The sequence below is a fragment of the Rhinolophus sinicus genome, linkage group LG02, assembly GCF_036562045.2.
Source record: "Rhinolophus sinicus isolate RSC01 linkage group LG02, ASM3656204v1, whole genome shotgun sequence".
Taxonomy (NCBI): domain Eukaryota; kingdom Metazoa; phylum Chordata; class Mammalia; order Chiroptera; family Rhinolophidae; genus Rhinolophus; species Rhinolophus sinicus.
In genome coordinates, this window is record NC_133752.1 from 200,089,214 (window position 1) to 200,115,788 (window position 26,575).

The following is a 26,575-nucleotide window of genomic DNA, read 5'->3' on the forward strand; positions in this document are numbered from 1 at the left end:
GGTCGGCATGCGAATCTGCACCTGAGCTGTCGGTCCGGACCGGCGCAGGGGCGGGGCCGGAACCCGGGACTGCGCCTGCGTGGCTCGCACGGACCAGCGCGGGGGCGGGGCCGGCACCCGGAATTGCGCCTGCGTAGTCTGCCCTGGGCCCCCTCGGTCAGTAGTGCCTCGGTCCCTGGAGCCGCTCTCCTGGTCGGCCCCCGGGCGGGGCGGGCCTGCAGGCACTGCGCCTGCGCGCGCCGGCCCCGCCCCGCCCCGGCCCCGCCCCGCGCCGCGCGGGGCCCTGGGAGGGGCGCAGCGTCCGGCGGCGTCGCGGGCAGGCGGGCTGCGGGCGGCGGAGGCTGCGGCGGGAGGGGCTGGCGGGGGCAGACAAAGCCGCGGCTAATGAATGGGAGCGCGTCCGCCTGCGCTGTCGGTCGTCGGCACCCGGGCTGGATCCGCGCTGCCCGAGCCCGGAGCCCGCGGTGAGTGCAAGGCCAGAGCCGGCTCTGTCTCAGACGCGAGCTCGCGCCGGGGCCCGGAGGTCCTTGCGCGCCGTCGGGGCCGGCCGGGGGCCGGGGGCCGGGTTCGGGGGCCCGCGGGCCCGGGCCAGGCTACGGTCGGGGTAGGGGTCTAGTGGTCGGGCCCGGGACCGGAGCTGGACCCCCCACGATATTGTCTGCGCCCGCAGGGGCAAAGGGCTGGGGTTGGGGGCCGCGGCCGGCGCGGCCTCCAGGGGCCTCGACCCCGCCCGGGCCGCCCGACTGGGCCGCGGTGCCTGCAGCGCCGGCGCTTGAGCACGGCCCGGAACCCCCGATCCCGACCTGGACTCCGCTGACAGCTGGCGAGCGGCGGCCCGGGAGACCCGGCCCGGCCAGTCGATCGCCCCCGAAGCGCTTTTTCCGGGCAGCAGGATTTTGTTGACGAAACACCTAAAGTGGTAAAAAGTTGGTGCGGTCCCGTCGCCGCCACCTCGGGGAGCAGACGACGAGGGGGCGGGGGGTTCGTGCGGGCGGAGGGGCTCCGTCCGAGAGGTGCCTTCGCAGAAGTTCCCCTGTTGGTGCCCGTGTAAAGGCTGACCACGCGTGGGGTCGGCGCGTGAAGCGAGTCGTGGTCTGGAGGGGCCAACCAGGACCGTGGCTGCAGCGCCAGAGGGGACGGAAAGCATCCGAGAAGAGTGGTTCTCGGGTGGGGGTTCACTGGCCAGGCGGCCGGGGCAGCTCCTCCAGCAGGAGGCAGGTGCTAATTGGGTGTCTTTCTCGAGGCACTTTGCCCTCTGCCACCACAGCGAATTGCCTTGCAAATTATGTTTTTAGGATATTTTCTCTAGATACATTTCATTTTCAGTGGCATTTCCAGGAAGAAACCACCAGGGGCCCCATTTAAATATGTCTTAGGAAGCAAATGAGACGAGTTCATTATTAGTGCATGCGTTTGAAGCCTTCAGTTACTGTATGCATGTCTCAGTATGAACATTCAACTTTAATTAATAAAAATATGTATCAAATTGCAAAGCATGATTTCAGTTGTTTTTCCAATTGTAGTCTTTTTTAGGCCCAGGTAAACGTAGAGTCATTTGTGCATCTTTTGTCCTTTTTCTGTGACCCACACCTAAGAGCGATGCCAGCTCCGGTGTCCCCCTTGTGCTGTCTCCGTATTGTCGGTGACTTTCCGTAGACACATACGTTTCTCTGGAAACGAGCGCCGGCCAAGCTGAGCCAACAGGCGAGTTCTATTGGCATTCTGGTGTTTGTAAAAAGGGAAGTTATTTGTTTTGAAGTTAACTGGAATCAGATCAAGTGCACAGTTTTTAAAAATTCACTTCAGACTTTATGGAGCCAGTTTGCTAAAGCACGGGTATCCTTGTGATTTTATATGTAGAAGTAATTAATTTTTGATGTTTTCTCTGTAGCACAGTGATTAAAATGAGACTAGGAAGGATTTAGTTGGGGTTTTTAAGTGCTATGAATAAGCCAGATTTCAATTGTGAATTTCAGTTACTAAACAAAGTTATCTTGTGAGAGGAAACTGCTTACAGGAGTTTGTGAGGAATCCACCTTCCTGTAACCCTTAAACAGATTCTGTCTGGGTGTCATGATTTACATTTTCTCAGGAATGGATCTAGCACAAGTTAAGAGAGAGTCTGTGAATCTTCAAAGTTTCACAGGACACACTCTTCTCTATTGGAAGAAAGCTCAGACTTTTAGTCCACTTGACAGTTGAGTATTTGGCAGTGCCCCCTCCCGGCCCGGTTAATTCCTGATGTCTTGGGATGGGAACACTCTCCTGTTAGTTAATGTAACACACACACACACACACACACACACACACACACACACACACACACACACGAGGAGGTCCCTAAGTAACTCCAGCTGTGCAAAGAATGTCCCTAACACCTTGGAGAAAGATTAGGCAAATTATAAGGGTTGTTGACTGAATTCTGTGTGCTGGAGAAGCTGCTCTGAGGTATTCATTTAGTGAAGGAGATGCGTCGGGTATCTGTCCCTGCCTCTGCATAGGTCCTCTGTCGCTGCCTGGGCTGGCTCTGCGTCTGCTGGCAGATGGAAATATTTGGGGGAAAAAAATTACGTTGTTGCTGGTGTCTGCTTTGTCGTTGGCTATGATGTTGCATGTCGGGCTGCACTGAACAGGTACAGACTTTTCTTGTCATTGTTCCTAAACAATACAATATAACTACTAGTCATGTTGCATTTACATTGTATGAAGCATAAGTAATCTGGAGATGATGTAAAGTTTATGGAGGTTATGTGTAGGTTATATGTTAATGCAGTTGACCCTTGAATAACATGGGTTTGAACTGTGAGGGTCCACTTATATGCGGAGTTTTTTCAATAAATAATGTAAATGTACTTTCTTTACGCTTTTCTTTATTATAAGAAGACAGTGTATAGCACATATACAAAATATGTGTTGCTGGACTGTCTACATTACTGGTAAGGCTTCCAGAACAATAGGCTATTAGTATTAATTTGGGGGAGTCAAAAGTTGTGTGCGATTTTTGATTGCACGGGCGTGGGGTAGGGATCGGCGCCCTGACCCCGCCTTGTGCTGTTTACATAAGGGACGTGGGTGTCCTTGGATTCGGGGACCTGAGGTGGGTCCTGGACACTGAGGGACAACTGTATGTGTGTCTGTGTTTCAGATCCTTATGCCACATAACGTTTGGAGAGTGACCAGACGGGAATGGAGCTGCTGGAGCGACAAGAGCAGTGATCACGGTCAGTGTTTTGTATTTGCCGTGTGTTCTTTGCCTGGCTTCAGCCCCTCGGGGCTGATGTCCTCCTCCTTCAGTGTGATGATCCCCTGGTGAGGGGACAGGTCAGGTGAGTGACCGTTGGGCACAGTGGTGACCATGGAGCCTGCAATGGGGTTAGAGGCCCAGGCAACTCCCCGTCGCCAGCGTTGTTTCCAGAGCGTCTCTGCACAAAATGTGCAGTTTCTGAGAGTCAGCGACTCGTTCTTCTAATTCCTCTCAGATTTTGAAGGCACTGCTTAAATCTCAGAACTTGAGGACAGAAGCTGTAGGGATCCGTTGTTCTTAAATTTACGTTTTTGTTTTGCTGAATCTAGCTGCATGAAAATGTATCACAGAGCCTCTGGCTCCTAACTGCCCATAGCCTCTCAGGTCCCGCCTCCCCCCAGTGTCTGGGTTACGCTGGTTTCCGGCCCTTCTGCATCCCCATCTTTCTCTCACCCCACTTTTCATTGCCTGCATTTGTCATCATTCTGGAATATTGCAGATCACTTCCTTGCTAATTTGATATGTGCTTTTGGTAGTTGAAATTCCGGAAGGCACTGCTAGGAATAAAGTAAAGTCTTTCCTCCTCATGTCCCCTATTTCTGAGGCAGAGGGAATGGAAGAGACACAGGTGCCTGACCTGCCTCTACCCTGCACCTCGCATTGTACCATCTGCTGGGCAGCGGCTCTGTTCACCGGAAGGCCCGCCACAGGAGAGCCGAGGAGTGATGGGTAGACGTGGGCCAGAGCAGGGCCAGTGAGTGCTCCGAGGACAAGTATGGGTGGGCGAGGGCATGGGTGGAGGGCACTGCGAGAAGGGCTCCGGCAGACCTCGCCTCTTGGAGCAAGAGGACCTTGAGTCCATCCCCAAGGGCCTGGGGGCGACAGGGTGGAGGCCACATGGGTGGTGGAGTCTGGCCCCTCTGCTTGAGCCTGTCCTGTCGGTCGCCCTCCCAAGCTCCTCATGCTCCTGAAATGGAGCTCCGTCAGGAGAGGCCTGTTGGCAGCCAGGCCCCAACTCTGTCCCAGAAACGTCTGTGCCATACGCACAGCTGATACCGGTACCGGCTGGGCTGGGGTGACCCCGCCGGCCCACCGCAGGGTGATGGCTGCTTGCTCTGTCCTGCTTCACCACCCCTGCTGATACAAATGGAAGGGCTGAGTTTTGGTCCAAGGCCATGGCTCACTGAGCCTTACCTTGTGGTCAGCTCGCCTGCTTGCTGCAGAGGGAGTGGTGTCAGGAGGAGCTGGATACAGTTCCCAACGGAGCGCTCTGTTACCCTGTCGCAGGAGCCATATTCCACATCCTGGAAGAAAAGGACACTTTAAATACTCTTCCAGCAGCTTCCTGCCACAGCAGCAATTTCAGACCTGTCAGTGGTGGACTGCCCTGTACCCCAGAGAAAGGTGGGCGACAAGCGTGCTGGTGTCAGGTACAGGGGACCCAGAAACGCAATAGGACAACCACCCACAGAGCCCTGGCCTGTGACCCAGGACGTATCGGGAGGAACAGGGACCAGCTGACCTTAACGGCCTGTTTGCTGGCCTGGCGTGTGCCTTGTTTCCAGGGAGCCTTCTCACAGCTTCCGACCGCATCTCACGGAGAGGGCTCTGGCTCTGGGTTTCTGAGGCCTCAGCCTTAGCAGCTTCTCTGCTGTGGCCTGGGTTCTCCATCTGGGTTTAGCCAGTGCACGACTGTAGTCTCCTTTGCGTGAGCACAGTAGTTCCTGCCGGCATTTGGCTTTGAGATAGTTGGTGCTGTCACCACCCCTGCAATATGTTAGCTGTGGCCACACACGCTCAGCATATGCTAACGTGGCTGGCGGATGTGGACCCCAGCTCGCTGCCTGCCCCTGGTGGGAACACTGTGCCCTCAGGTGTGACGCCGGCAGGACTGTCACCGCTCACCTAGGATGTCTTCCGTGTCCCTGACAGCTCCTGAGGGCACGTGTACTTTGACTGGGAAGCAAACACGCGTCAGTGTTTCAAGGTTACGTTATGAAGTCCCCACCTTACAGAAGGTTGAAGGCATGGTCCCACCACAGGATGGAGCCCTGTGACAGTGTCGCCATGACTGCCCCTCCTGCCCGTCGGGTGGCTGCCGAGCTTTTTCAAAGGCAATTGCAGATAGCACATCATGTCACCACTGATGTCCTTTCCTCCGAAGAAAAGGCAGGATATTCTTCTCTACAACCAACAGCACTGTCCTCGCTGACATCTAAGAAACGTGACTAATCCAGTGGCCCTTCCAGTCAGATTCCCCAGCTGTCATTAGCTGTTTCTTTCCAAACCAGTATCTATCTGGTGTAGTCATCGCTTGTTGTATCTCTTTAGTTCTGGAGCAACACCCCTCCCCTGCTCGCCCCCATTTTTTCTTTGACACTGACTTTTTGAAGAGACTAGGCCAGTGTCCTGTGAATGTGCCGTGTCATGGAATTACTTGCTGTCTCCACGCTGTGTCATTTAACTTGCCCGTCTGCCCCGTGTCCGCCCTGTGATCTGGCAGGAAGGCCGTGCCCTATGCACGTCCTCGGAAGGGGTCCGCTGGGCCTTGGCCCACTTTCATTCATGTTTCCCTCATCCATTACATCCCAAGGAGACAAGAAAATGCTGAATTCTCCCTTTCTTGCCACTTTTCAGGGGAAGGAGTTAGTTGTAATACTCACCCCATGTTTTTTATTTTTCCTTCTTCTTCGACTGTCAGTGCAGGCTAATGGGTTTCTATTCATTCATTATTTTACAGTCTACTAAAGCCTTCTGTTTTTGTTTTTGGATGTTCAGATGGTTGTAACCTCTCACCCAGCATCGTCTGGGAGCACTTCCTTTCTGGCATGTTTCCCTTCCCTTTCCAGACCTGCAATGAGCCATTTCTCCAAAGCGCTTTGGTTCCTCTCCGTGCAGAAAGGTTATTTAGAAACCAGGCTCTGGGGATCACGTGCTCACTGTCCATCGGTGCCGCTGCTGTAAGCACCTCTTTGCTGTCGAGTCAAGGAAATACACTTAAAACATCACGAGTTCGCACCTATACTTTCAATACACGTTTTAAGTTAATACGGTCCTACTTAATTTCTTTGATTTTTAAAATTTGCATTGTTTTCTTATCCTGAAAATCTTGATTCTTAATTCCGTTGGCATAATTACTTATTTGTTTTATGCTAAAGTATAAAATAGATTGCTAAGTTACAATATTTTGTTCCTGCTAATGAAACTGCTTAGAGAAGTTTAAGGTGTTTTGTGTTTAAGTTCTTTTTGTGTTTAGTATATAACAGTTGACCCTTGAACAACACAGGGGTTACCTGACCCCCATGTAGCTGAAAATCTACATATAAATTGACTCTCCAAAAACTTAGTTGGCCCTTTGTACCTGTGGGGGATTGGTTCCAGGAGCCCCGCAGACACTCAAGTCTTCTATATAAAAAGACAGATCAAAGCATACAGTGGCCCCCTGCATCCATGGACTCCCAACCACAGATCAAAAACAGTACTGCGGGTGTTTATTGGAAAAAAATCCACATGTAGTGGCCCCATGCGGTTCAAACCCGTGTTGTTCAAGGGTCAGCTGTGCCCTTTGGGTATGTCGTAAAGCCCCTTGATAGATAGTCTTCTGTCTGTGCTGTGTTGTCCATTTGATGTACAATTAGGTTTATTTGTTTTGAAGGTTTTTTTTCTATTTTTAAATTTTAATTGGGGACAGTGTGTTTCTCCAGGGCCCATCAACTCCAAGCCGTTGTCCTTCAGTCTAGTTGTGGAGGGCGCAGCTCAGCTCCAAGTCCAGTTGCCGTTTTCAATCTTTAGTTGCAGGGGCGCAGCCCACCATCCCATGTGGGAATTGAACCGGCAACCTTGTTGGTGAGAGCTCGCGCTCTAACCAACTGAGCCATCCGGCTGCCCCCTAGATTTGGAGTTTTTAACTTTTTATTTTTATGTACAAAATAATTACGTGGCTCAAAGTCAAAATTATATAAGGGTTACGATCAGAGATCTCACTTCCATCCCTGTGTCCTCCACAATGTAGGCAGCCATTTTTATTTATGCTTTATCCTGCAAAAATACACACACACACCTCACCTTGTCTTCCCTCCTGTCGTTCATAAAAGGTACCTTTACCCTGTGTGTGTCTTGCTGTTTCAGTCAGCCCACATGAGTGTGTCAGCCCTCACTAAGATGGTGTCTGAGTGGCTTTCCGGCCTCTGGCTGTGGAATGCTGCAGGACTAACCTTGGGCGGATGTTGTTCTGTACTTGGTGAGGTTCGTGGTCAGGGACTGTTCCCAGCCCTGGGATTGCTGAGTCCATGGGTAAGTCCCCTCGGGGGTGTGGCCCCAGCTTGCATGCCATGGGCACTCACAGCCTCACCGACAGACTGCCACCACGCTTTGCGGCTTTGCCAGCCTCCGCCAGTGAGACCGGTATCTTGGCCTAGTATTTACTTAGTATGCTTTAACTTGAATGAAAAATGGAAAAACAGACTTGACCGCATTGGATATATGGAGTAAAGCACTTGAGATCATGCAATGAAAGTTGATCATTACATTAGTAAGTCAGGGAGTCTGACCAACCTAGTGCACTGAGAACTGGGAACACCATCCGTGGGAATTCCCACTCCCGTACTTACTTCTGCATCATAGTAGTTCGGAAAGTAGTTTCTTTAATTCTTTAAATAGAAAATAACAATAGATTGTCCAAAAATTCAGAACACGTGTCTGAGGTTGAGAATATTCTATACATTTTATTTTTTCTAGCCATGGGAAGGATCCCCCAATTAGCTACCATCACTTTCAGGTGTTTTCGTCTTTGAAACTAAAAATGTCAAATAATTCCAGAAAGCGCTGGTTTTGCTTCCTGTCTACCTGTCAGCCTCCTTCACTCTCTGCTCATATCAGGGTGGCCGCGCTCACTGTGCACGTGTGACAGTAGTTTCTTCATTGCTGTGGTGTCGTCATCACCGTGGCCTCTAGCTGGGAAGAGATGGTTCCCTTCTGTGCTGGGGGACGGGCTGCGAGCAGCAGTGACAGCATTTGTTCTGGAAGGATTCTGGTTGTCAGTGATTACCCTGTTTTATATTCATGCTGACTGGTTTTATTTTAAGCTGATTGTCGCTCACTGGAGAGTAGAACCAGAACCATGGCTAACTGGTTCCAGATGCACTGTCAGCAGGTAGCCCTCATCTTGAAAAGGCCAGAATGTCACCTGCAAAATTTTATCGTAGGTCGCAAACAGCAAATTGTTCTTCACACATATGTAAAATTATCAAAAAGCTGGGAGGAACATAGTCCATTTGTGATTTGAAAACCAAAGCTAGCATGCTTTTCATTTTCAATTGGTGCTGAAATAGTGGAAGAAAAGATTTTCTTTAGTAGTAAACTACTAGAGCAAGTGACAGCATTTTTCCTAAAACAGAAACACATGCTATTTATGATTGTAAGATGATACGTGCAAAACTAGTCAAGAAAAAGAGAAATACATAGACTAGAAAGTGAAAGTCTTTCATATCTACACCCTTTTCTGTCCCTCCCCACACGTTCACCTGTGTGGCTGCTTGTTTACACCGACTGGCTGACCCTCATCTGCAGCGAAGGCAGCAGTGGTGGGACCCCCCCCCTCCTGCTGGGGTGACCCCCCTCCCAAGCCTCAGCACACACAGGAATGCACATGGTTCAGGGAGTTGTCGCCAGCTGAGGCAGGTCCATCGGGCAGGTCAGGACGTGGGATGTCACCCATGACCTCCCTGCCCTCCCCCTTTTCACATTAACCTTCCCAACCTCTACCGCGGAGTCCACGTGAGATCGCACAGTGTGTGTTCTTTTGTCTGCACCTTGTGCTCACTGTTGTGTTTGGTGAGTATGATGATACTTCGTTGTCAGTGCTGTGTGACGTTCCACGCATCCATGTCCATGGTCAGTAGCCGGTGTGAGCACTGCACGCTGCTGTGCACGTTTCTGTATCAGCCTTTCACTGCACACAGACAGGCGTTTCTGTCGGGCCTGTTCCTGTGCTGGGAGCTGTGGCTGATCCCAGGTGTGATGGTGAGTATCCCCAGGTGGTGGCAGATGCTTCTGTGCCACAGGTCTTCAGCAGCACGGCCTTGCCAGCCCATGCGCATGTGTGCGCGCATGCACGTCAGCCCAGTGGTTTTACAGTGTGTGTATTACTGTGGCTTTAATTTGTACTTCCTTGCTTTGCAATAAGGCCGAGCACCTTTGCATCCATTTAGGGGCCTCTTTTATGAAAGGCTTGTTGAGGATTTGCCTTTTTTTTTTTTTTTTTAAGATTTTATTGGGGAAGGGGAACAGGACTTTATTGGGGAACAGTGTGTACTTCCGGGACTTTTCCAAGTCAAGTTATTGTCATTTCAATCTTAGTTGTGGAGAACAACGTTCAGCTCCAGGTCCAGTTGCCTTTGTTAGTTGCAGGGGGCGCTGCCCACCATCCATCCCTTGCGGGACTCCAGGAGTTGAACTGGCAACCTTGTGGTTGAGAGGACACTGGCCCATGTGGGAATCGAACCGGCAGCCTTCGGCGTTAGGAACACGGAGCTCCAACCGCCTGAGCCATCGGGCTGGCCCCAGGACTTGGCCATTTTGGCTAAATCCTCTCCTATCCTGAGACTTCATTCTTTTTGTTTGTTTTTTACTTACTTAGTGGACCAGCTACCTGGAGTTGATTTGGGGGATGGCATGAGCTAGGGGCCAACAAGTGTCCTTTTTTCCATGGAGAGATAGAATCGTCTACTTCGGAGGTCTTCCTCACTCTCTGCAGCACTCTGGCATAAAAATCCAGTGTGTGCAGACATGGTGTTTGGATGTCTCTGGCCTGTGGGGCAGGCAGTCTGTTAGCCCCTGGCACCAACACCATAATGGTTAGCCCCCGGCACCAACGCCTGCCTCACTGCAGATTCATAAGGGTTATTTTTTAAGCTTTTAAAGTATAGCACAGATACAGAAGCTGCATAAAATATTATATAAACGTACGGCTTGATGAGTTGTTATAAGGTGGACACTTCTGTAACCATCGCTTGGGGCAAGACATAAAATCTTGCTTCCCACGTGTCCTATCCGTCACGTCTCCCTCCCCAACAAAGGTAACCACTGACCTTACTTTTATGGAAGTTGTTTCCTTTTCTTCAGTTTTATGAAGTTTGCACCTCTAAATAGTAGTGAAGTGTCACCTATTTTCTCATCTGTCATTTCAGTCTGTTACCCACAGGTCACCCCACTCACCTCCGTGGACGTCATTTGTGGAGGAAGCGCTGTGGGGGGACTCATGGCCTGCAGTTAGATTTGGCTGGTGGCCGGCCTCTGGTGTGGTGTGATGTGTCCGTGTCGTTCTCCCCTGTGAGTCGGTAGTTGGCTGTAGAGGCGCCATCAGGTTCAGGGTTGACCTCTGAGGTCCTTCCCAGGGGCGGGTGTTGTTCCATCAGGAGGCACCAAACGTGCGCCGTCTCGCTGTGACGGCGGCGCTGACCCAGCACATCCCGACGTGTATTAGTGCAGGAGCAGCTAGGAAACAGCGATGCTGTTGCTCGGTTCCCGCTGCTCTGTGTGTGAGCTGGACTCACAGGAGAGAAACCTGTCCTTATGCACTGGTTAGCCAGTGCGATAGTTCCCGTGGGACACTGAAGGTAAATGCTGCGCTCTTTATCGGTTTTCAGGATAATCACGCCTTTTCCTGTGGTCTTCCAAAGGTGACCAGTTGGTTGTGTTTTGGTTTTATGAACTCCTAGATTTAAACATATTTGATGAGTTTTAATGTATTGTTGTTATGGTCCTTACTTATGCTCCAGTTGTCTCACTTCTGCACAGTGGGAACCTTTACAAGTTGGCTCCTAGACACTGACCCAGCCCCTTGCTTCTGGTCCACCAGCGTGTTCTCGGCCCCCAGTGTCCGTCCTACCCCTGGCCTGGACTGAGCTGTTCCTCCAAGAAGCCCTGGTCTTTCCCGTGGGCAGGGGTGTTTCAGAGCCACAACATGGGGTTAGGTGTGCTCACTGTTTGTAGGTTTGTGCAGTGAAATTAGGGTTTCTGTTCCGCTCACTGACTACAGGACGTTTCTTTGACCATTTTTGTCTCTTTTCTACCTGGCTCCCAAGGACGGAGGAGAAGAGAGTATTAGACTCCCTGAGCGCTCATTTGTCTTACCCCTTGCTACACTCCAGCCTCACAGACACAGAGGCAGCACTGCCGTCGAGGTCCTGGCTGACAACGGCCGCCATCTTCTGTACGACTCCCACTGTCCCCCTCCTTTGTAGGCACATGGGCCCCACACTGCAGCGCACACCGCCACCACCAGCACACTGTCCCATGCGGACACCAAAGCTCACCCCAGTCCTGAGGTCAGTGTTTCTCCAGACTCTGGTTGATGTCTGTTCTCCAGTAGATTTCTCAGGAAGGACTCATGGAAAAATTGTTCCTGAATTCCTGCATTTCGTACAAGTTTCTGCATCCTTTATACTTGAAAGATTGACTGGATATAAAATCCTTGGCTCACATTTTCTTTCTTTGCAGATCTTAAATATGTTATTCTCTTTTCTAGCGCAAAACGTTGCTGTCAAACTCATGACACTTTTATTTTCTTTCCCTTGAAAGTGACTTTGTTTTTTGACTGAATGGCTTTTTTTTTTTCTTTAGGTCCAGTAAGAGAATACTATGCAGCGTATTCTCTCTCTGGTACCCGCTCCCAGTGGGTACTTTCACAGTTTTCAGTATTCTGCTCTTCTGCCTCACCCCTCCTTTTGGTGAGGGGTGCTCTGATCACCCCTGTGTTGGGTCTGTTGACCTGTCTCTAAACTGCTCAGTTTCTCTGCAGTTCTTTTTCTCTTCATTTCTTTCATTAAAAATCCTCCTCTTCTATCCTGATTTCTGTTGTTCGTGTTATTTTTTAACAGTGCTGGCTTCTTTTGAAATAAGTTATAGTTTTCATTTAATTTGAGGCTGTTGTTTTCTTGTGTGCTTTCATTATCTATCTATGGAGATTTTTTTCTGCTCTTTATTATTTTTTTCTCTTATCTTTTTCTGGGATTTGACCTTAATCCTTTTGTTTCTTATTATTTAGTTTTCTATTGGTGCTTTAACAAAGTACCACAAACAACATAAATTTGGAGGTCAGAACCTGAGATGGGTCTCAGTGGACTAAAGTTGAGATGTCGGCTGGCTGCTCCTCTTGCAGGGGCTCTAGGTGCATCTGTTTCCTTGCCTCTCATGCTTTTCAGAGGCCTCTTGCGCTCCTTGGCTGTGGGACCCCTTCTCCCGTCTTCAGAGCCAGCACCAATCGCCACATCTTTCTGATCATTCTGAAGGCATTTTTCCCTGTCTCTTTTCTGCCCCTTTCTTACACTTTTAAGGACCCTTGTGATAACATTGGGTCCACCCAGCTAATCCAGGATAGTTTTCCTGTTATCCGGGGTTACTAACCTTAACTCTGTCTGCAATCTTATGACTCCCCTTTGCATGTCATGTCCACAGGTCCAAGGAGTAGGACACGGACTTCTCTGAAGGCCCATTATTCTGTCTGCCACTTTTATTTTCATATAATGCTAGGTTTCTGGAATTTAGTCTTTGTGCTGCCGAAGCGAGCACAGGTTTCTGGAATTTAAAAAGACCTGACTCAACTAACTTCCTTGCGCCTCCTCTCCTGCAGTCTTCATGTCCTGTTAAAAATATGGTGGTTTCCTTCATGTAGCTAGGAATAGCAGTGTGTATTTCTCTTTTCTTGCTGTCTTTGTCTGGCTTTGGTGTCCAGGTGATACTGGCCCCTTAGAATAAGCTGAAAAGTATTCCATCCTCCTCTGTTTTCAAAGAGTTTGTGGAATGCTGCTATTATTTCTTCTGTAAACGTTTGATAAAATTCACCAGGGAAGTCAGCTGGAGCTACATTTTTCTCTGTGGGAAACATTTAAGTCACTAATTCAATTTCTTGTGATAGGTCTATTCTGATTTTCTATTTCTTCTTGAGTCACTTTTGGTAATTTATTATTTTCTAGGATTTTTTTCCGTATCACTCAAGTTGTGGAATTTGTTGATAGAAAGTTGTTGTATAGTATTCTCTTATATTCCATTTAGTTTTTGTAGAATCTGGTGATGTCTGCACATTTTTACATTCTTTGTTTCCTATTTTTCTTGGAATCTAGCTAAGGATTTGTCAATTTTGTTGATCTTTTCAAAGAAACAACTTTTGGTTTCATTGATGTTCTGTATCACTTTTCTGTTTTCTAGTTCATTAATATCCACTCTAATCTTTATTATTTCCCTCTTCTCTGCCTTGGTTTGGTTCTTATTTTTTCTAGGTCTTTTTTTTTAAGGTGAATATTTACATTACTGGTTTGAGCTCTTTCTTTTCTAATATAGGCATTTAAAGCTACAAGTTTTTCTCTGAGCACAATACTAGCTGTATCTCATACATTTTGATGTGGTTTTTGTTGTTGTTCTTCTGCTCACTGACTATAGGACGTTTCTTTGACCTTTTTTATCTCTTTTCTACCCTGAGAATCCTGGGTCTCAAGGACGTAGGCAAAGAGACTCACTAAGTTCAAGTTTTTGAACACCTGTTTGTGTGTTGTCTTAGGTCGCTTGGAAATTAGGGAAGATGTGGTCCAGGCTCAGGAGCAAACATCTGAAAGCCTTTCTGTGACAGAACTGTGCCCAGCAGTGGGGAGAAACACACGCATCTGTGTGTGCTGTGGCAGGGACGTATGGGATGCAAGGTGTGGACATAAGAAATGTGAATTTTTATAAAAGTTTGTTTGAGCCAAACTGACGGCATATGCCGGAGAGCAAGATCTCAAATGCTTCCTATAATTTCTTTTTGACCCATGAATTATTTAGAAATGTGTTTTTATTTCCAGATATTTACTGATTTCTCAAATTTCCTATCATTTTATAATCTCTCTTGTGCCTAAAGGACAGACGTGCATAGTTTCAGTCCTCTTAAATGTATTAATATTTGTTTTATGGCCTAGCATATGGTCTGTACTGTGGAATGTGTTGTTCACTTGAAAAGAATATGTATTGTGCTGCTGTTGGATGGAGTATTCTGTAGATATGTTAGTTCATGTTGGTTGATGGTCTTTGTGCTTGCAGATTTTGTTTAGTTTTTCTAGTTGACATGTGTTCAGGTTTGCTGATTCTTTTTTCTGCCAGCTATTGAGCCCCTCTAGTGAATTTTTCATTTTAGTTATATATTTCAGCTCCATAATTTCTATTTGGTTCTCTTTTATAATTTTTGTCTCTTTATTGATATTTATTTGGTGAGACATTTGGCATACTTTCCTTTCATTTCCTTATACATGGTTTCCTTTAGTTCTTCCAACATATTTGTAATAGCTGGTGTAAAGTCTTTGTCTAGTAAGTCCAACACATGGGCCCCTCAGGGACAGTTTCTTTTGACTTTCCTGTGGGGGGGCCATATTTTCCTGCTTTTGTGTGTGTCTTGTAATGTTTTTGTTTTTGTTGAAAGCTAAACATAAGATCCCCTCCCTCTGGAGTTTGTTGTTATTGCTAGGGTTTGTTTTGTTTTGTTTCTGCCTGTTTATTTCTTTAGTAACTTTACTGCACTAATTCTGAAAAGTCTGTATTCCTTGTAGTGTTTGGCCACTTAAGTCTCTGCTTGCTTAGCTTGGTGGTCAATTACTGATGAGTCAGAGATTTCCTTAAATGCATCGCACAGATATGCAGGCACCCTTGCCGGGGGCTCTATGTGTGTATGTGCTGGGACAGGCATTTGTCCTCAAGCAGTTGGCCTTGCCTTCACCTTCTGCTTCCATAGGGCTTCAGGGTCAGCCAGCGGGGGCGCCTCATGTCTTTCCTGGCTTGTGCACAGCTCTGCACATGCGTACGCCCTTCGACATCACTAGGGCGCTTTTCAAAGCTCCCTGCAGACATCTGGTTCCCAGGCTCTCGCTTGCCCCACCTGGTGTTGCAGCTTTAGGCAGCTGTGATGTTAAAAAAAGGTGCAGCTGTTTGTTTTCAACTAACGCCCACAAAGCAAGCTCCAAGTCAGGCCAAATAGTAGCTGTGCTCTGTGAATGGGGCTGTCCTAGGGACCTGTGACAGAGGTCAGACAGTGACAGTGCTGCAGAGAGCAGAGCTTTTCGAGGGGCTGCGGACCTGATGTGCCTCCTCTGGTAGCTGCAAGGCTGTGGATTTGCACACCTGCTGTGGTTGTGGGGCTGCTGGCTTCATGGCAGCTCATGGGGAAGGAAAGGTGGGCCGTCCAATGCACAGCCTGCGGCCTCATAGATCCCGTAGTTCTTCCTGAATTAACACTCCTCAGGTTGTTGCAGGCCCTGGGTTAATTCCGAGTTCTGCACTTTCTTTGCTTCTCTGGCGCAGTTGATGCACAGAGGACCTCACACTGCCACTCAGGACAGTGGCTGGCTCTGTGGTCTCGTGGGGTGTCCCCTCTCCTTTCTCTACCTTTTCCTTCCGTTGTCCTTGAGTCTCTCCCCAGCAGATTCTCTTTGCTGTGGGTCTTTGCCTGGAAGGAAGCTCAGCTCCAGCCACTTTGGGCCTTACCTGGGGCCCCGACGCCCCCTGCTTGACTGCCTAGAACACGCCTCCCGATTCCAGCAGCTTGGCCTGGCACTGCCAGAGTACCTGTGGGCTTCTTGGGGATTATCTGTGTGTCACATGACCAGGGCTTCCTTCACTTTCCTCCTGTACAGATCCAACACTGTACAGGCCTTGTATGTGTACTTGGTTTGTCCTCGGCTTATACTTTGGAGGTAAGGAAATATTCCATCAGTTTTGTCTTGTTGTTGAGATTGTGGTGTGGCTATTCTAGTTCTGTGCTGTGTTACCAAAAGAAACTATTACATTTCAAATGAATAAAATAACCACCCTTAAGAGGGAAAACTGACCCAAGAAACTCTTGGACACAATGCTTGCTTATGTACGCTCAAGCCCAAAGACAAACATTTATAAACTAGTATCTCTAGTTAGAAAGCTTGTTCTTCCTTGGTGGTATGGGTTAGCATTCTGAAACGACTTTCTGGATATTGTAGAACCGAGTCAGTGAGTGAATCTTTTAAGGTGGTGGGAGCCAGATTTCTCACTGCTGGAGAAAGAAGTTACAAGTATGGAAAAAGGGAGGCTAGAATGATCCTGTGCTGTTGGGTTGACATTAGAGGTGTCAGCATGAAATCAAGGTGTTTATTTACATGCATGTCTTTCACTGTGTGTGTGTGATTTTTAGTTAATTCATCGGAAGGACCTAGAAGCAAAGGCCCCCAGTAGCAGTGAGCACACCACACGCCTCGCTCTCCACCCACATCGTTGTTGCTTCCATTACTCTGTCTCTTCTGCATCACTGAACTTCTGTATGCAGTTATATTCTTCTGCCCGAAGAACACTTGCATTTCCTGAAGTATAGGTCACCAGGTGACACATTCTGTGTTTGATCTGGCGGACAGTGTTTTATCTCATGTTCACTCCTGTGGGAATATTTGTGCTGGGTATTGAATCCTGGTTTGGCTTTTATTTTCTCAGAACTTTGAAGACATCACTCCTCTGTCTCCCTGTTTACACTGCTTCTCTTGAAAGTCGAAAACAATTCCTCAGGATGTTTTCTCATGTCCGTTAGGAAGACCAGCATAATGAGCCCCGTGACGCGTCATCCTGCTTCAACAGGTAGCAACCAACTCATGGCCGTTTCCGTTTGATCTGTACCCCACATTCAGTTATTCTGAAGCAAAGACCAGCAGTCATAGCTCATCTGGAGGTGGCATCTGTTCCACAGGTTGAGGGCTCAGTCTCACAAGACTGCTCCTGCTTCCGCCACCAACTCCACATGTCCCCTGGGCTTCTGACCAACCGTCTACAAATTGGGGTTCCCACAACCCCTTCCTCAGGTTTGGTAATTTGCTGGAGCAGCTCACAGAACCCAGGGAAATACTTACATAATAACACTTACAGTTGTTAAAGGAGATGATGAAGGAGCCAAGTGAACAGCCAGGTGAAGAGGTCCAGAGGGGGAGATCTGGAGGGTCCTGAGCAAAGGAGCATCCGTCTCCATGGAGATGGGGCACGGATGTGTTCACCAGCCTAGAAGTCCCCGAACCCTGTACTTGTGGGATTGTTAGGGAGCTTCATCATGCAGGCACGGTCAGCTGTGAGTCTAGTTTCCAGCCCAGCTCCCCTTCTCTGGAGGATGGGGGCGGGGCAGGCCTGAAAGTTCCACGTTCTAACCATGGCTTGGTCTTTGTGGTACCAAGTCCCGTCCACGAGCCACCGAGCCGAGCCTCGTTAGAACAAGAGATCCTTCCATCACCAAGGAAATCCCAAGGGATTCAAGAGCTGTGTTAACGCCCCCATTACTCAGGAAATTACAAGGGTTTGAGGAACCAGGGTTAAAGACAAAATATTAGCAGGAACTGAGGACAGAGACCAATATGTATATAGTTCGTATTATTTCACACTGGATATAATTGACATACAATAAATGATACAGTCTGTTCAACATACATACACGACACATTTATGTCACGTTTGTATACATGAACGGCTGCTATCGACATTTGGGACAGGCTGGCGTCCCCAGGGGCTGTGCTGGTGGATGGAGCTGGGCAGTGTCCCCACCACATGCTCGGGCACAGGCCCTGTTGGCTGGCCCAGCTTCTGGCATCAGGTGATCATCCCTGGGCACCCAGTGCCCTTCAGTGGCCTCCTCTGAGCTGTCTGCATGGCTGCTGGCGGCACCGTGGCGACGCCGTGCCCATCCTCTCCGTGGGCAGCCTGAACACATGGGCAGAGCCTGTGTCTGACCCCAGCCCAGCCACCATCTGCTCCCACAGGGGAGGAGCAGGCCCTGCCCTTGGCCTGGCTCAGCCTCCCAGCTGGCAGGGTGCTGGTGCCCCTGGGGAAGCTCAGGGTCGGCTGAGCTGGGAAGAACCTGGCCATCCCCCTCCCAGCCCAGGCTTGGCCCTGGCCCCCGGGTTCTGTGGCCATTCTCTCCTCCCATTGTCTTCATTTGTTCTCGCTTTGGTTTTTATTTCGGGGCTGGCTAACACAAAGGGTCAGAAATGTGCCTTTTGTCCCCACCATTTGGCATTCTGGTTTTGGTTTATGTGTAGTTTTGAGTTTTTCTGTGCTGGTTATTTATACTAAACCCCTGATTGGTGTCCAAAAAAAAGGTACGTTTCTCGTAGGTTATCTAGGGTCTAATTTCAGTGTCGTAAGCGTGTTCTTCCTACTATTCATGCAGCCATGTAGCCAGGACTGGGTTTTGGTTGCTTTCTTTATACTGTCATCAGCGCTCCACTCCTGCCACCTGCGCACCGTCCTTCACATCTCAGCTGGATCGCCAGGTGCCGCCTGCTCCTGCTCCCATCACTCATGTGCCTTCAGAGCAGCACGCACCCTGCTTCTGGCCTCTGTCATGGTCAAGGTCTTACAGTCCTTGAGAACTGGTGTGTCCCTGCAGGCCAGCTGTCCTAGCGGCCGCCCAGGCTGGATGCCAGTGTGCTGTCGCAGGCCTTCCCTCCACCCCTGCATGCGGGCAGTCCTCGTTTTCTTTAGGATGCTCAGTGTTCAGTCTGAGTAGGCTGTCATGTACGTTAGCTGTCGGGTTCTCAGTTCCTGTGACAGTCCTTGCTGCAGGTGGAGTGAGACTGATTTGGGGGTTTGGCTCTGCTGATGACAGCAGCTACTCAACTGTCTGATGATTGAGGGTATCGGTTCTAGACCAAACCAACCTTTTTGTACCGTTGTAGGTTTTTTCTGTGTCCCCCCAACCCGATCCTTTATTAACAGGCCATTTGAATTTAAATATGTGTCTTTACTTTTCATTTGTTTTACAATTTTGGGGTATTTTCATTGTGTAAGTGGATTGTAAAAAAGTTAAGGAACAAGATTTTCTATTTTAATTTACCATCGTGGGATTTTTTTTTCCCCTGTGCATGTTGAGGCTGGTCTACCTCTGGCAGTATCAGTTTTAAATGTGTGATTTCGTGCTTGACTTGATTTCATCTCTTACAGGAAATGCAGAGGGGCTATCAAGATGGCAGCCATCCTGTTTCCAAGACGACAGGCAGGGCTGCACCGCATGAATGTATGTCTGCAGCGTGAAAGACTTACCGGACTTCTGGAAAGCAGTGGTCTGCGCCCGAAAATGATGTGCTCATGAGTTACACATTCTGGTTTTCAGGGAGATGTATGATTGGCCATATTCGTAAACATCCCGAAAGATAGAACTGTTGAAATCACTGAAGAAAATGTGCATTTGGGCCACAAGTGTGCGTTTGGATCATTTTTTTTACCAACCTAAGATATCAGCATGGTGAAGCAGCCAGAATAGTTATGGTCAGCCATGGAGATAAACCAGGAAACTCATCCCAAAGCGGGTGGTGATTTTGTTTCCGATAAAGTAAATTTTAAAATAGAAGAGGAAGATGATGGTCAAATTCCGAACCACAGTCTGGAAAGAATGGACTTTAAAATTGAGCAAGAGGACAGGAAACCAGATGACAGTGGGGATGGACAGGCAGAGACCAGAGAGACGAGCTGTGGCTGTGAGCCGCCGGGGAGGTGTGTCCCCGCGGATGGCGAGGACGAGTACGGGTCCCTGTTCTCACAGTACAGCAGCACGCTGTACGACGTGGCGATGGAGGCCGTGACGCAGAGTCTGCTGTCCAGCCGGAACATAAGCTCCAGGAAGAAGTCTCCGGCGTGGAAGCATTTCTTCATCTCTCCTCGGGACAGCACGAAAGCGATATGTATGTACTGCATGAAGGAGTTCAGCAGGGGCAAGAACGAGAAGGACCTGAGCACCAGCTGCCTCATGCGACATGTGAGGAGAGCGCACCCCACGGTGCTCGTCCAGGAACACGGCACTGCCTCAGCCCTGGCCTCGCTCTCGCCCCCGTCGCTGCTGCTCCCGCCACAGCCCGCTGAGGTCGGAGACCTGGGCACGGTGCTGTCACCCATCAAACTGGTCCAGAGGATGGCATCTAAGATCCCATCTCCCGATCGAGTGACGGAAGAATCTGTGTCTGTCATGTCTTCTGAAGACATCTCCTCCGACTTGTCCACCTCCGAGAAGTACGGCCGGGAAGAGGCCGCAGTGGGTCCTCACTCACAGCTCCCCACGCCCCACTACGATGAGGCTGCTGAGAGCGGGGCAGAGAGGAGCCTGGCGCTTCCCAAGGGCACATCTGGGTCTCGCAGGCGGTCGGCCGTCTGGAGGCACTTCTACCTGTCACCTCTCGACAGCTCCAAGGCCGTCTGCATCCACTGCATGAATGAGTTTAGCAGAGGCAAGAACGGGAAGGACCTGGGCACGAGCTGCCTGATCCGGCACATGTGGAGGGCACACCGCTCCATCGTGCTGCAGGAGAACGGCGGGGGCGCGGCCATCCCGCCCCTCTATTCTGCGCCCCCCACGTTGCTGCCTGCCCCACCGCCCCCAGACGGAGAGCCAGGCTCCGTGTCATCATCGCCGGGGAAGCTGGCCCAGGCGTCCCCCTTGGCGGCCTCCTCCCCCGATCGGCCCACAGAGGATCTACAGTCACATCTGCTTCCCGGAGACACGCTGATGGAAGACGTGTCGGTGTCGTCGCCCTCTGATGCTGCCGGCGAGGCCTCATTGGTGTCCTCTCCCCAGAAGCGGCCAGGTGACAGGTTGAGCCCTCGCTTGTTTGGACCTGGGGCTGCGTTCCAACAGAACAAAAAGGCGGTGAAGAGGCTGAAGTCCGAAGTGTGGCATCACTTTTCGCTGGCCCCCACGGACAGCCTGAAGGCGGTGTGCAGACACTGCGGGTGTGTCATCAGTCGGGGGAAGAAGGGAGACGTGGGCACGAGCTGTTTGATGAGACATCTCTACCGACGCCACCCGGAAGTGGTTGGGAACCAAAAGGGCCTTCTGGGGGCCAGTTTGGCAAATTCTCCGTATGCTACCTTGGCTTCTGCAGAAAGTTCCTCCTCCAAATTAACTGACTTGCCAACAGTGGTGACAAAAAGCAGTCCAGCTCTGTTTCCCGTTCACAGCAAGAAGACCTCAAAGCTGTGGAATCATTTTTCCGTGTGCCCTGCAGACCCCACGAAAGTCGTGTGCCTGCACTGTGGCCGGACAATAAGCAGGGGGAAAAAGCCAACCAACCTGGGCACCAGCTGTCTGCTGAGGCATCTGCAGAGGTTCCACGGCAGCGTGCTAAAGGCTGATGTCCCCAAGACCGCACTGCCCTCTGCTCCAAGCGGCCATGAGCCCCTGAGCACAGAATTGTCACGAGCCTCCTCCTTTGATGACACCGATGAGAAACTCTATGACTCTCATCCAGTTGCCAAAAAAATAACAAGTCTCATAGCTGAAATGATTGCACTTGACCTTCAGCCATATTCTTTTGTAGACAATGTTGGCTTTAATAGGCTGCTCGAATACTTGAAACCTCAGTACTCTTTGCCCTCACCTTCCTACTTCTCCAGGACAGCTATCCCAGGGATGTACGATAATGTGAAGCAGATAATTATGTCACATCTGAAGGAAGCTGAGAGTGGCGTGATCCACTTCACGTCCGGAATATGGATGAGTAACCAGACCCGGGAGTACCTGACCCTCACTGCTCACTGGGTCACTTTCGAGTCGTCGGTCCGGCCGCACTGTGAGGACCACCACTGCTCAGCACTTTTAGATGTGTCACAGATTGACTGCGACTACAGTGGCAACAGCATTCAGAAGCAGCTGGAATGTTGGTGGGAGGCCTGGGTGACATCCACCGGCCTCCAGGTCGGCATCACAGTGACCGACAACCCGAGCATAGGCAAGACGCTGAACGAAGGGGACCACTCGAGCGTGCAGTGCTTCAGCCACACGGTGAACCTTATTGTCAGTGAGGCTATGAAGAGCCAGAGGATGGTCCAGAACTTACTCAGCATTGCGCGGAAGGTATGCGAGCGGGTACACCGGTCACACAGGGCCAAGGAGAGACTGGCTGAGCTGCAGAAGGAGTATGAGCTGCCGCAGCACCATCTCATCCAGGACGTCCCGTCCAAGTGGAACACGTCGTTCCACATGCTTGAACGACTCGTCGAACAGAAGAGGGCGATTAACGAGATGTCCATCGAGTGTAATTTCCGAGAACTGATCAGCTGTGACCAGTGGGAGGTCATGCAGTCCGTGTGTCACGCGCTGAAGCCCTTCGATGCCGCGAGCCGGGAGATGAGCACCCATGTGTCCACGCTCAGCCAGGTCATCCCCATGATCCATATCCTGACCAGGAAGGTCGAGATGCTGTTCGAGGAGACGATGGGCATCGACACCATGCTCAAGTCCCTGAAGGAGGCCATGGTGAGCCGGCTGTCCGCCACCCTGCACGACCCCAGGTACGTGTTTGCCACACTGCTGGACCCGCGTTACAAGGCCTCGCTGTTCTCCGAGGAGGAGGCCGAGCAGTACAAACAGGATTTAATCAGGGAGCTCGAGATGCTGCATTCTACCTCAGAGGACACACCTGTCGCCAACGGGTGTGGTCCAGGCTCTCCATCGAAAGACTCCGGTGGGGAAGACAACCTGTGGTCACTCATGGCCGAGATAAAGCAGCAGGACCCGCGAGGAAAGACAAAGGTCCCCGAGGACATGGTGCTTGCGTATCTAGAGGAGGAGGTGCTTGAACACAGCTGTGACCCGCTCACCTACTGGAACCTGAAGAAGGCGGCCTGGCCGGGCCTCTCTGCTCTGGCTGTCAGGTTTCTGGGCTGCCCCCCGAGCATCGTCCCTTCCGAGAGGCTGTTTAGCACACACCCCGAGAATGGAAGCTTCAGCCAGTCCAGGCTCATGATGGAACATTTTGAAAAACTGATCTTTTTAAAAGTGAATCTTCCCTTAATATACTTTCAGTATTGAGACTCACAGTGGAGCCACTGGCGGAAGACCTGTTGCCTGTTAGGCGCCGGCTGTTTGTCCCGGGCTGGTGGCTGCCCCGGTCGGGGCCATGTAGGACATCAGACCCGGCACTCTCAGGTCCACGCTGAGTTCCTGCGCTCACCGGAATGTCCACATGTGCCTTACTCCCAGTCCTTCGGCCAGGTATTACGGCGTGGTTTTTAAGAAGTCCGCTAGAAATAGCCTGTCTAGTCAATTATGAAATACGATGATTAGGTTTGAATCCATAACTGTAAAGTTTTTTAAAAGTTGGGGGTTAGTCATTTGTTTCACTAGAATGGCAGAGAAGATGTCAACAGTTTTATTCTGTAGGCTTTTTATTCAATTATGTAAAAACCACAAATCAGGTACTGTATTTTAGTTAAAAATTGCTTTAATTGCAACAAAACAGCTTTTGTGGCTGTCGAATAAAATCTGTACATAGGAGGTGGAGTTGAAGCCATCCTGACTGAGCGGTTTTTAAGTGCAGGTTCTAAAGTATGTGAGGAGCACAGAGAATACTCTGGAAGATAGCTGTTTACTACAAGAAAGACATGGCATTTGAAGAGAAAACTACACCGAGCTGTATCACGGAGTGTCAGTGATACAGTGAGTGGTGAGGAGAGCGCCCCACTTCCTGCCCTGCATTCAGGTCTCACGCGGCTGGGTAGCCCTGACCCCCGCCTGGCGCTAATGGGCATCCGGCCAGGGCACAACACGACTCGTTTACAGCAGTCCTGCTGAATAAACCTCCAAGCCCCTGACGTAGTCTCTACACTTTGAAACTGTCTTTTGAAATTTGTGTAGTGACCGCCAGTTTGATCAAATTATGTGTAAAATTCTTTTTAGAAGAGATGGCTTATCAACAGGGAAGATTTATATTATGGTTGTGAGAATAGCCTTAGGTGTTTAGATTTATAATGGGGAACATTCAGCCATCACTGGGGTGTTTTGGGACCCCAAGGACGTCAGAATGAAGTGTCAGCTGTCAGGTTCTTCTAACAGTAATACGTCTTCAAAGTTTTTGCTTCAACAGGTTGAAAAGGGTTCATTTTCTTATTTCAGACCAATTAAATATTCTGGGTGAAGCAAGTCCCTCCTCTGCCTCTTACCTTTAGAAAAGTTGTTTTGTTAAAATACTGTACCTATTATTCATCTGACTTTGCATTGACCATGTTTTAGTGTATTTATAAATGATGAACTCAGTTTTTGAAATTAAACTTTTTATTTGCGATTTTCTACTGCTGGAGGACAGTGGCTTTTTATTGTTAGGATAATAGAAGTCATCCCCTGGGGGCCAGTAGACACAGAAACCACACGCGTGCAGCCTTAGCCCTGGGTAGGACACAGGAGGTGGTGACGCAGCTCTCAGCATTGATGATGGTGCTGACAGTGCCGAGAACTTTCTGTGTGGGGCCCGAACAGAAGAGCCTGGCAGGCAGCCTGGCGGTCGCCTTGGCTATGTAGCCTCTCGCCTGGGTGGCAGTGCACATGTTCCTGAGACCAGCCTTGTTCTGGATGCCCAGGGAGCAGCGACCAGGGTCACACAAGTGACCATTGCTGACCTGCGAGTGTCCCTCCCGAGCGCTCAAGGTGGCGCCACGTGGATGTCTCACCAGCTTGGGTTCGGCCTTCAGCTGTGTCCAGGCTCTACCCACGTCCAGGCAGTGAGTCCAGAATCCAGAACAGGTGCTGTCAAGTTGCCATGTCGGGGCTCATGGCTTTTCTGAAGGCAGAGTCCCCCGGCTCTTTTATCTGGGTCCGGTGGTGCGCGGCCTCACGAGAACCGGCGGGGTGAGGCGGTGGCCGGCCTCCTGGCTGGGGGCCTGGTGCGCTCACCTGAGTGTCTGGCTGGACTCACACAGAGGACCTTTCTCGAATGCTCCGTGCACCTGTGCGCCTGGTGCTGGCCCAAGACTGAATCGTTCGGGTCTGTAAACAGCTCCCTTCCGCCTCCAGTTCACCGGTCATGAGCTGGGGCAGCCAGTGAGGACGGGTCAGGAGCCAGGGCCACACAGCTCTGCTCACCCGTATGTAGCTGTCACCTGGCTCACGCTGGGGATGTCAACACTTTCCTGCTTCTTTCTCTGTGTTCATGCTTCAAACAGTCGACTTAGACAGGTTTCCACAGTGGGGGGGGAGGGGTGGTTGTCACAACGACAATGAGCTGGGGGACAACAGTGTGGCCCCTTCCCTCCCAGAGCTCTGCTGCTGTCCCTGTTACCTGCACTCACCAGCTTGGTGCCGCCCCCGCCAGAGCAGGGCTGTGCCGGACCCCAACAGTGCAGTCCCCAGAGGTGCCGTGGCAGCCCTAGTCCAGCCAGCTGTGGGCTGCAGAGGACGTGGGGGCGCCCTCATCCAGCAGTGCTGGCTTTCGGGTGCAGCTGCAGACGGGACAGGAGGGGTGAGCACTGGGCTCTGGAGATGTCCCATGATCCCAACAAGGACTCCAGGAAGAGGGCGCCTCAAGGGGGCAGGGTGAGTGGCTGAGAAGCTCAGCGGGCACCCTGGGCAGGGGCAACACGGACTTCAGTGCCTGCCGGTGAGAGGACCTGAGCTCTCTGGGGAGATCCATGAAGGGCAAACGAGATAGACCAGCCGTGACAAAGCGCAGCCTCAAGCGCTTCGAGGTGGCCTGCCCTCTTGCACCTTTCTGCCCAGAGGAAAATTTTCTTTCTGTGGAAAGGTCCTGAGCTTCTCTAATTTTACTTATATACAGTTTGACTTTTCATAAGAAAAATAGGACCAAAGACTGCAAGGGGAGAGTGGACAACAGAGACAGATACAGGTGACCCAGTCATTGTTCAGACACGGACGCTGACTAGCACACTCCAGGAAATGGTAAGAAGGTGGAGAATGTCAGCAGACACGAAAGCCACAAACAGGAACATTCTAAAACTGAAAAGTAAAATGACAAACTAATTCAGGAGGTGGACCTAATACTAAGTTAGCAGAGAGGACTGCTGGATTGGAGCTGGGTCAGGAGAAAACCTCGGACTGGAGCACAGAGAGAAGAGAGGATGAGACACGGGGCAGTGGGGGTCTGACGGGTCCCAGGAGAGCTGGAGGAGGGGAATGCGCAGGCAGTGCCCAAAGGAGCCTGGGTGTCGGGGGCTTTCCCAAACTGACAGCAGCCGTTGCCACGGCTGTCACAAAGTCAGGATAAACAAAAATGACACACAAATCTACACCTTGGCAAATCACAGCAGAGGGCTGAAAACCAAAGACAAAATCTGGAAAGCAGAGAAAGGAAGACACTTTTACCTCCAGAGGAACAACTCACTGGCAGCTGCCCTTCAGCAGAAGCAATGCAGGTTGTAAAAGAAAAAACGGAACGGCCTGTGAGGTGCAGAGAGGAAGTGACCACCAAGCCAGATGCACATGGCCAGTGGACACCCTGCAAAAATGACGGTGAAGGGAAGCTTCCATACAAGACAACACTGAGGACTTGTCACCAGCGGACCTGCCCTGAAGTGCCTTCTGAAGGGCAT

The 26,575-nt window shown here is 50.4% G+C and overlaps 1 protein-coding gene across 4 annotated transcripts; it reads left to right on the top strand.

Annotated features, from left to right (window-relative positions):
* The first annotated feature begins 304 nt into the window (after positions 1 to 304).
* ZBED4 (zinc finger BED-type containing 4) lies at positions 305 to 24,325 on the top strand. 4 transcript variants are annotated; one of them, XM_019712327.2, is made up of 4 exons: positions 305 to 464; positions 3,146 to 3,221; positions 16,721 to 16,861; positions 19,208 to 24,325. In XM_019712327.2, exon 4 carries the CDS (start codon positions 19,539 to 19,541, stop codon positions 23,064 to 23,066), a length of 3,528 nt encoding a protein of 1,175 aa, XP_019567886.2. In that variant the 5' UTR covers positions 305 to 464; positions 3,146 to 3,221; positions 16,721 to 16,861; positions 19,208 to 19,538; the 3' UTR covers positions 23,067 to 24,325. The 4 variants fall into 4 exon arrangements, with proteins under 4 accessions (XP_019567886.2, XP_019567885.2, XP_074182709.1 ...); XM_074326608.1 differs by lacking the exon at positions 305 to 464 and adding an exon at positions 1,955 to 2,633; XM_019712326.2 differs by lacking the exon at positions 16,721 to 16,861.
* Positions 24,326 to 26,575: the final 2,250 nt, after the last annotated feature.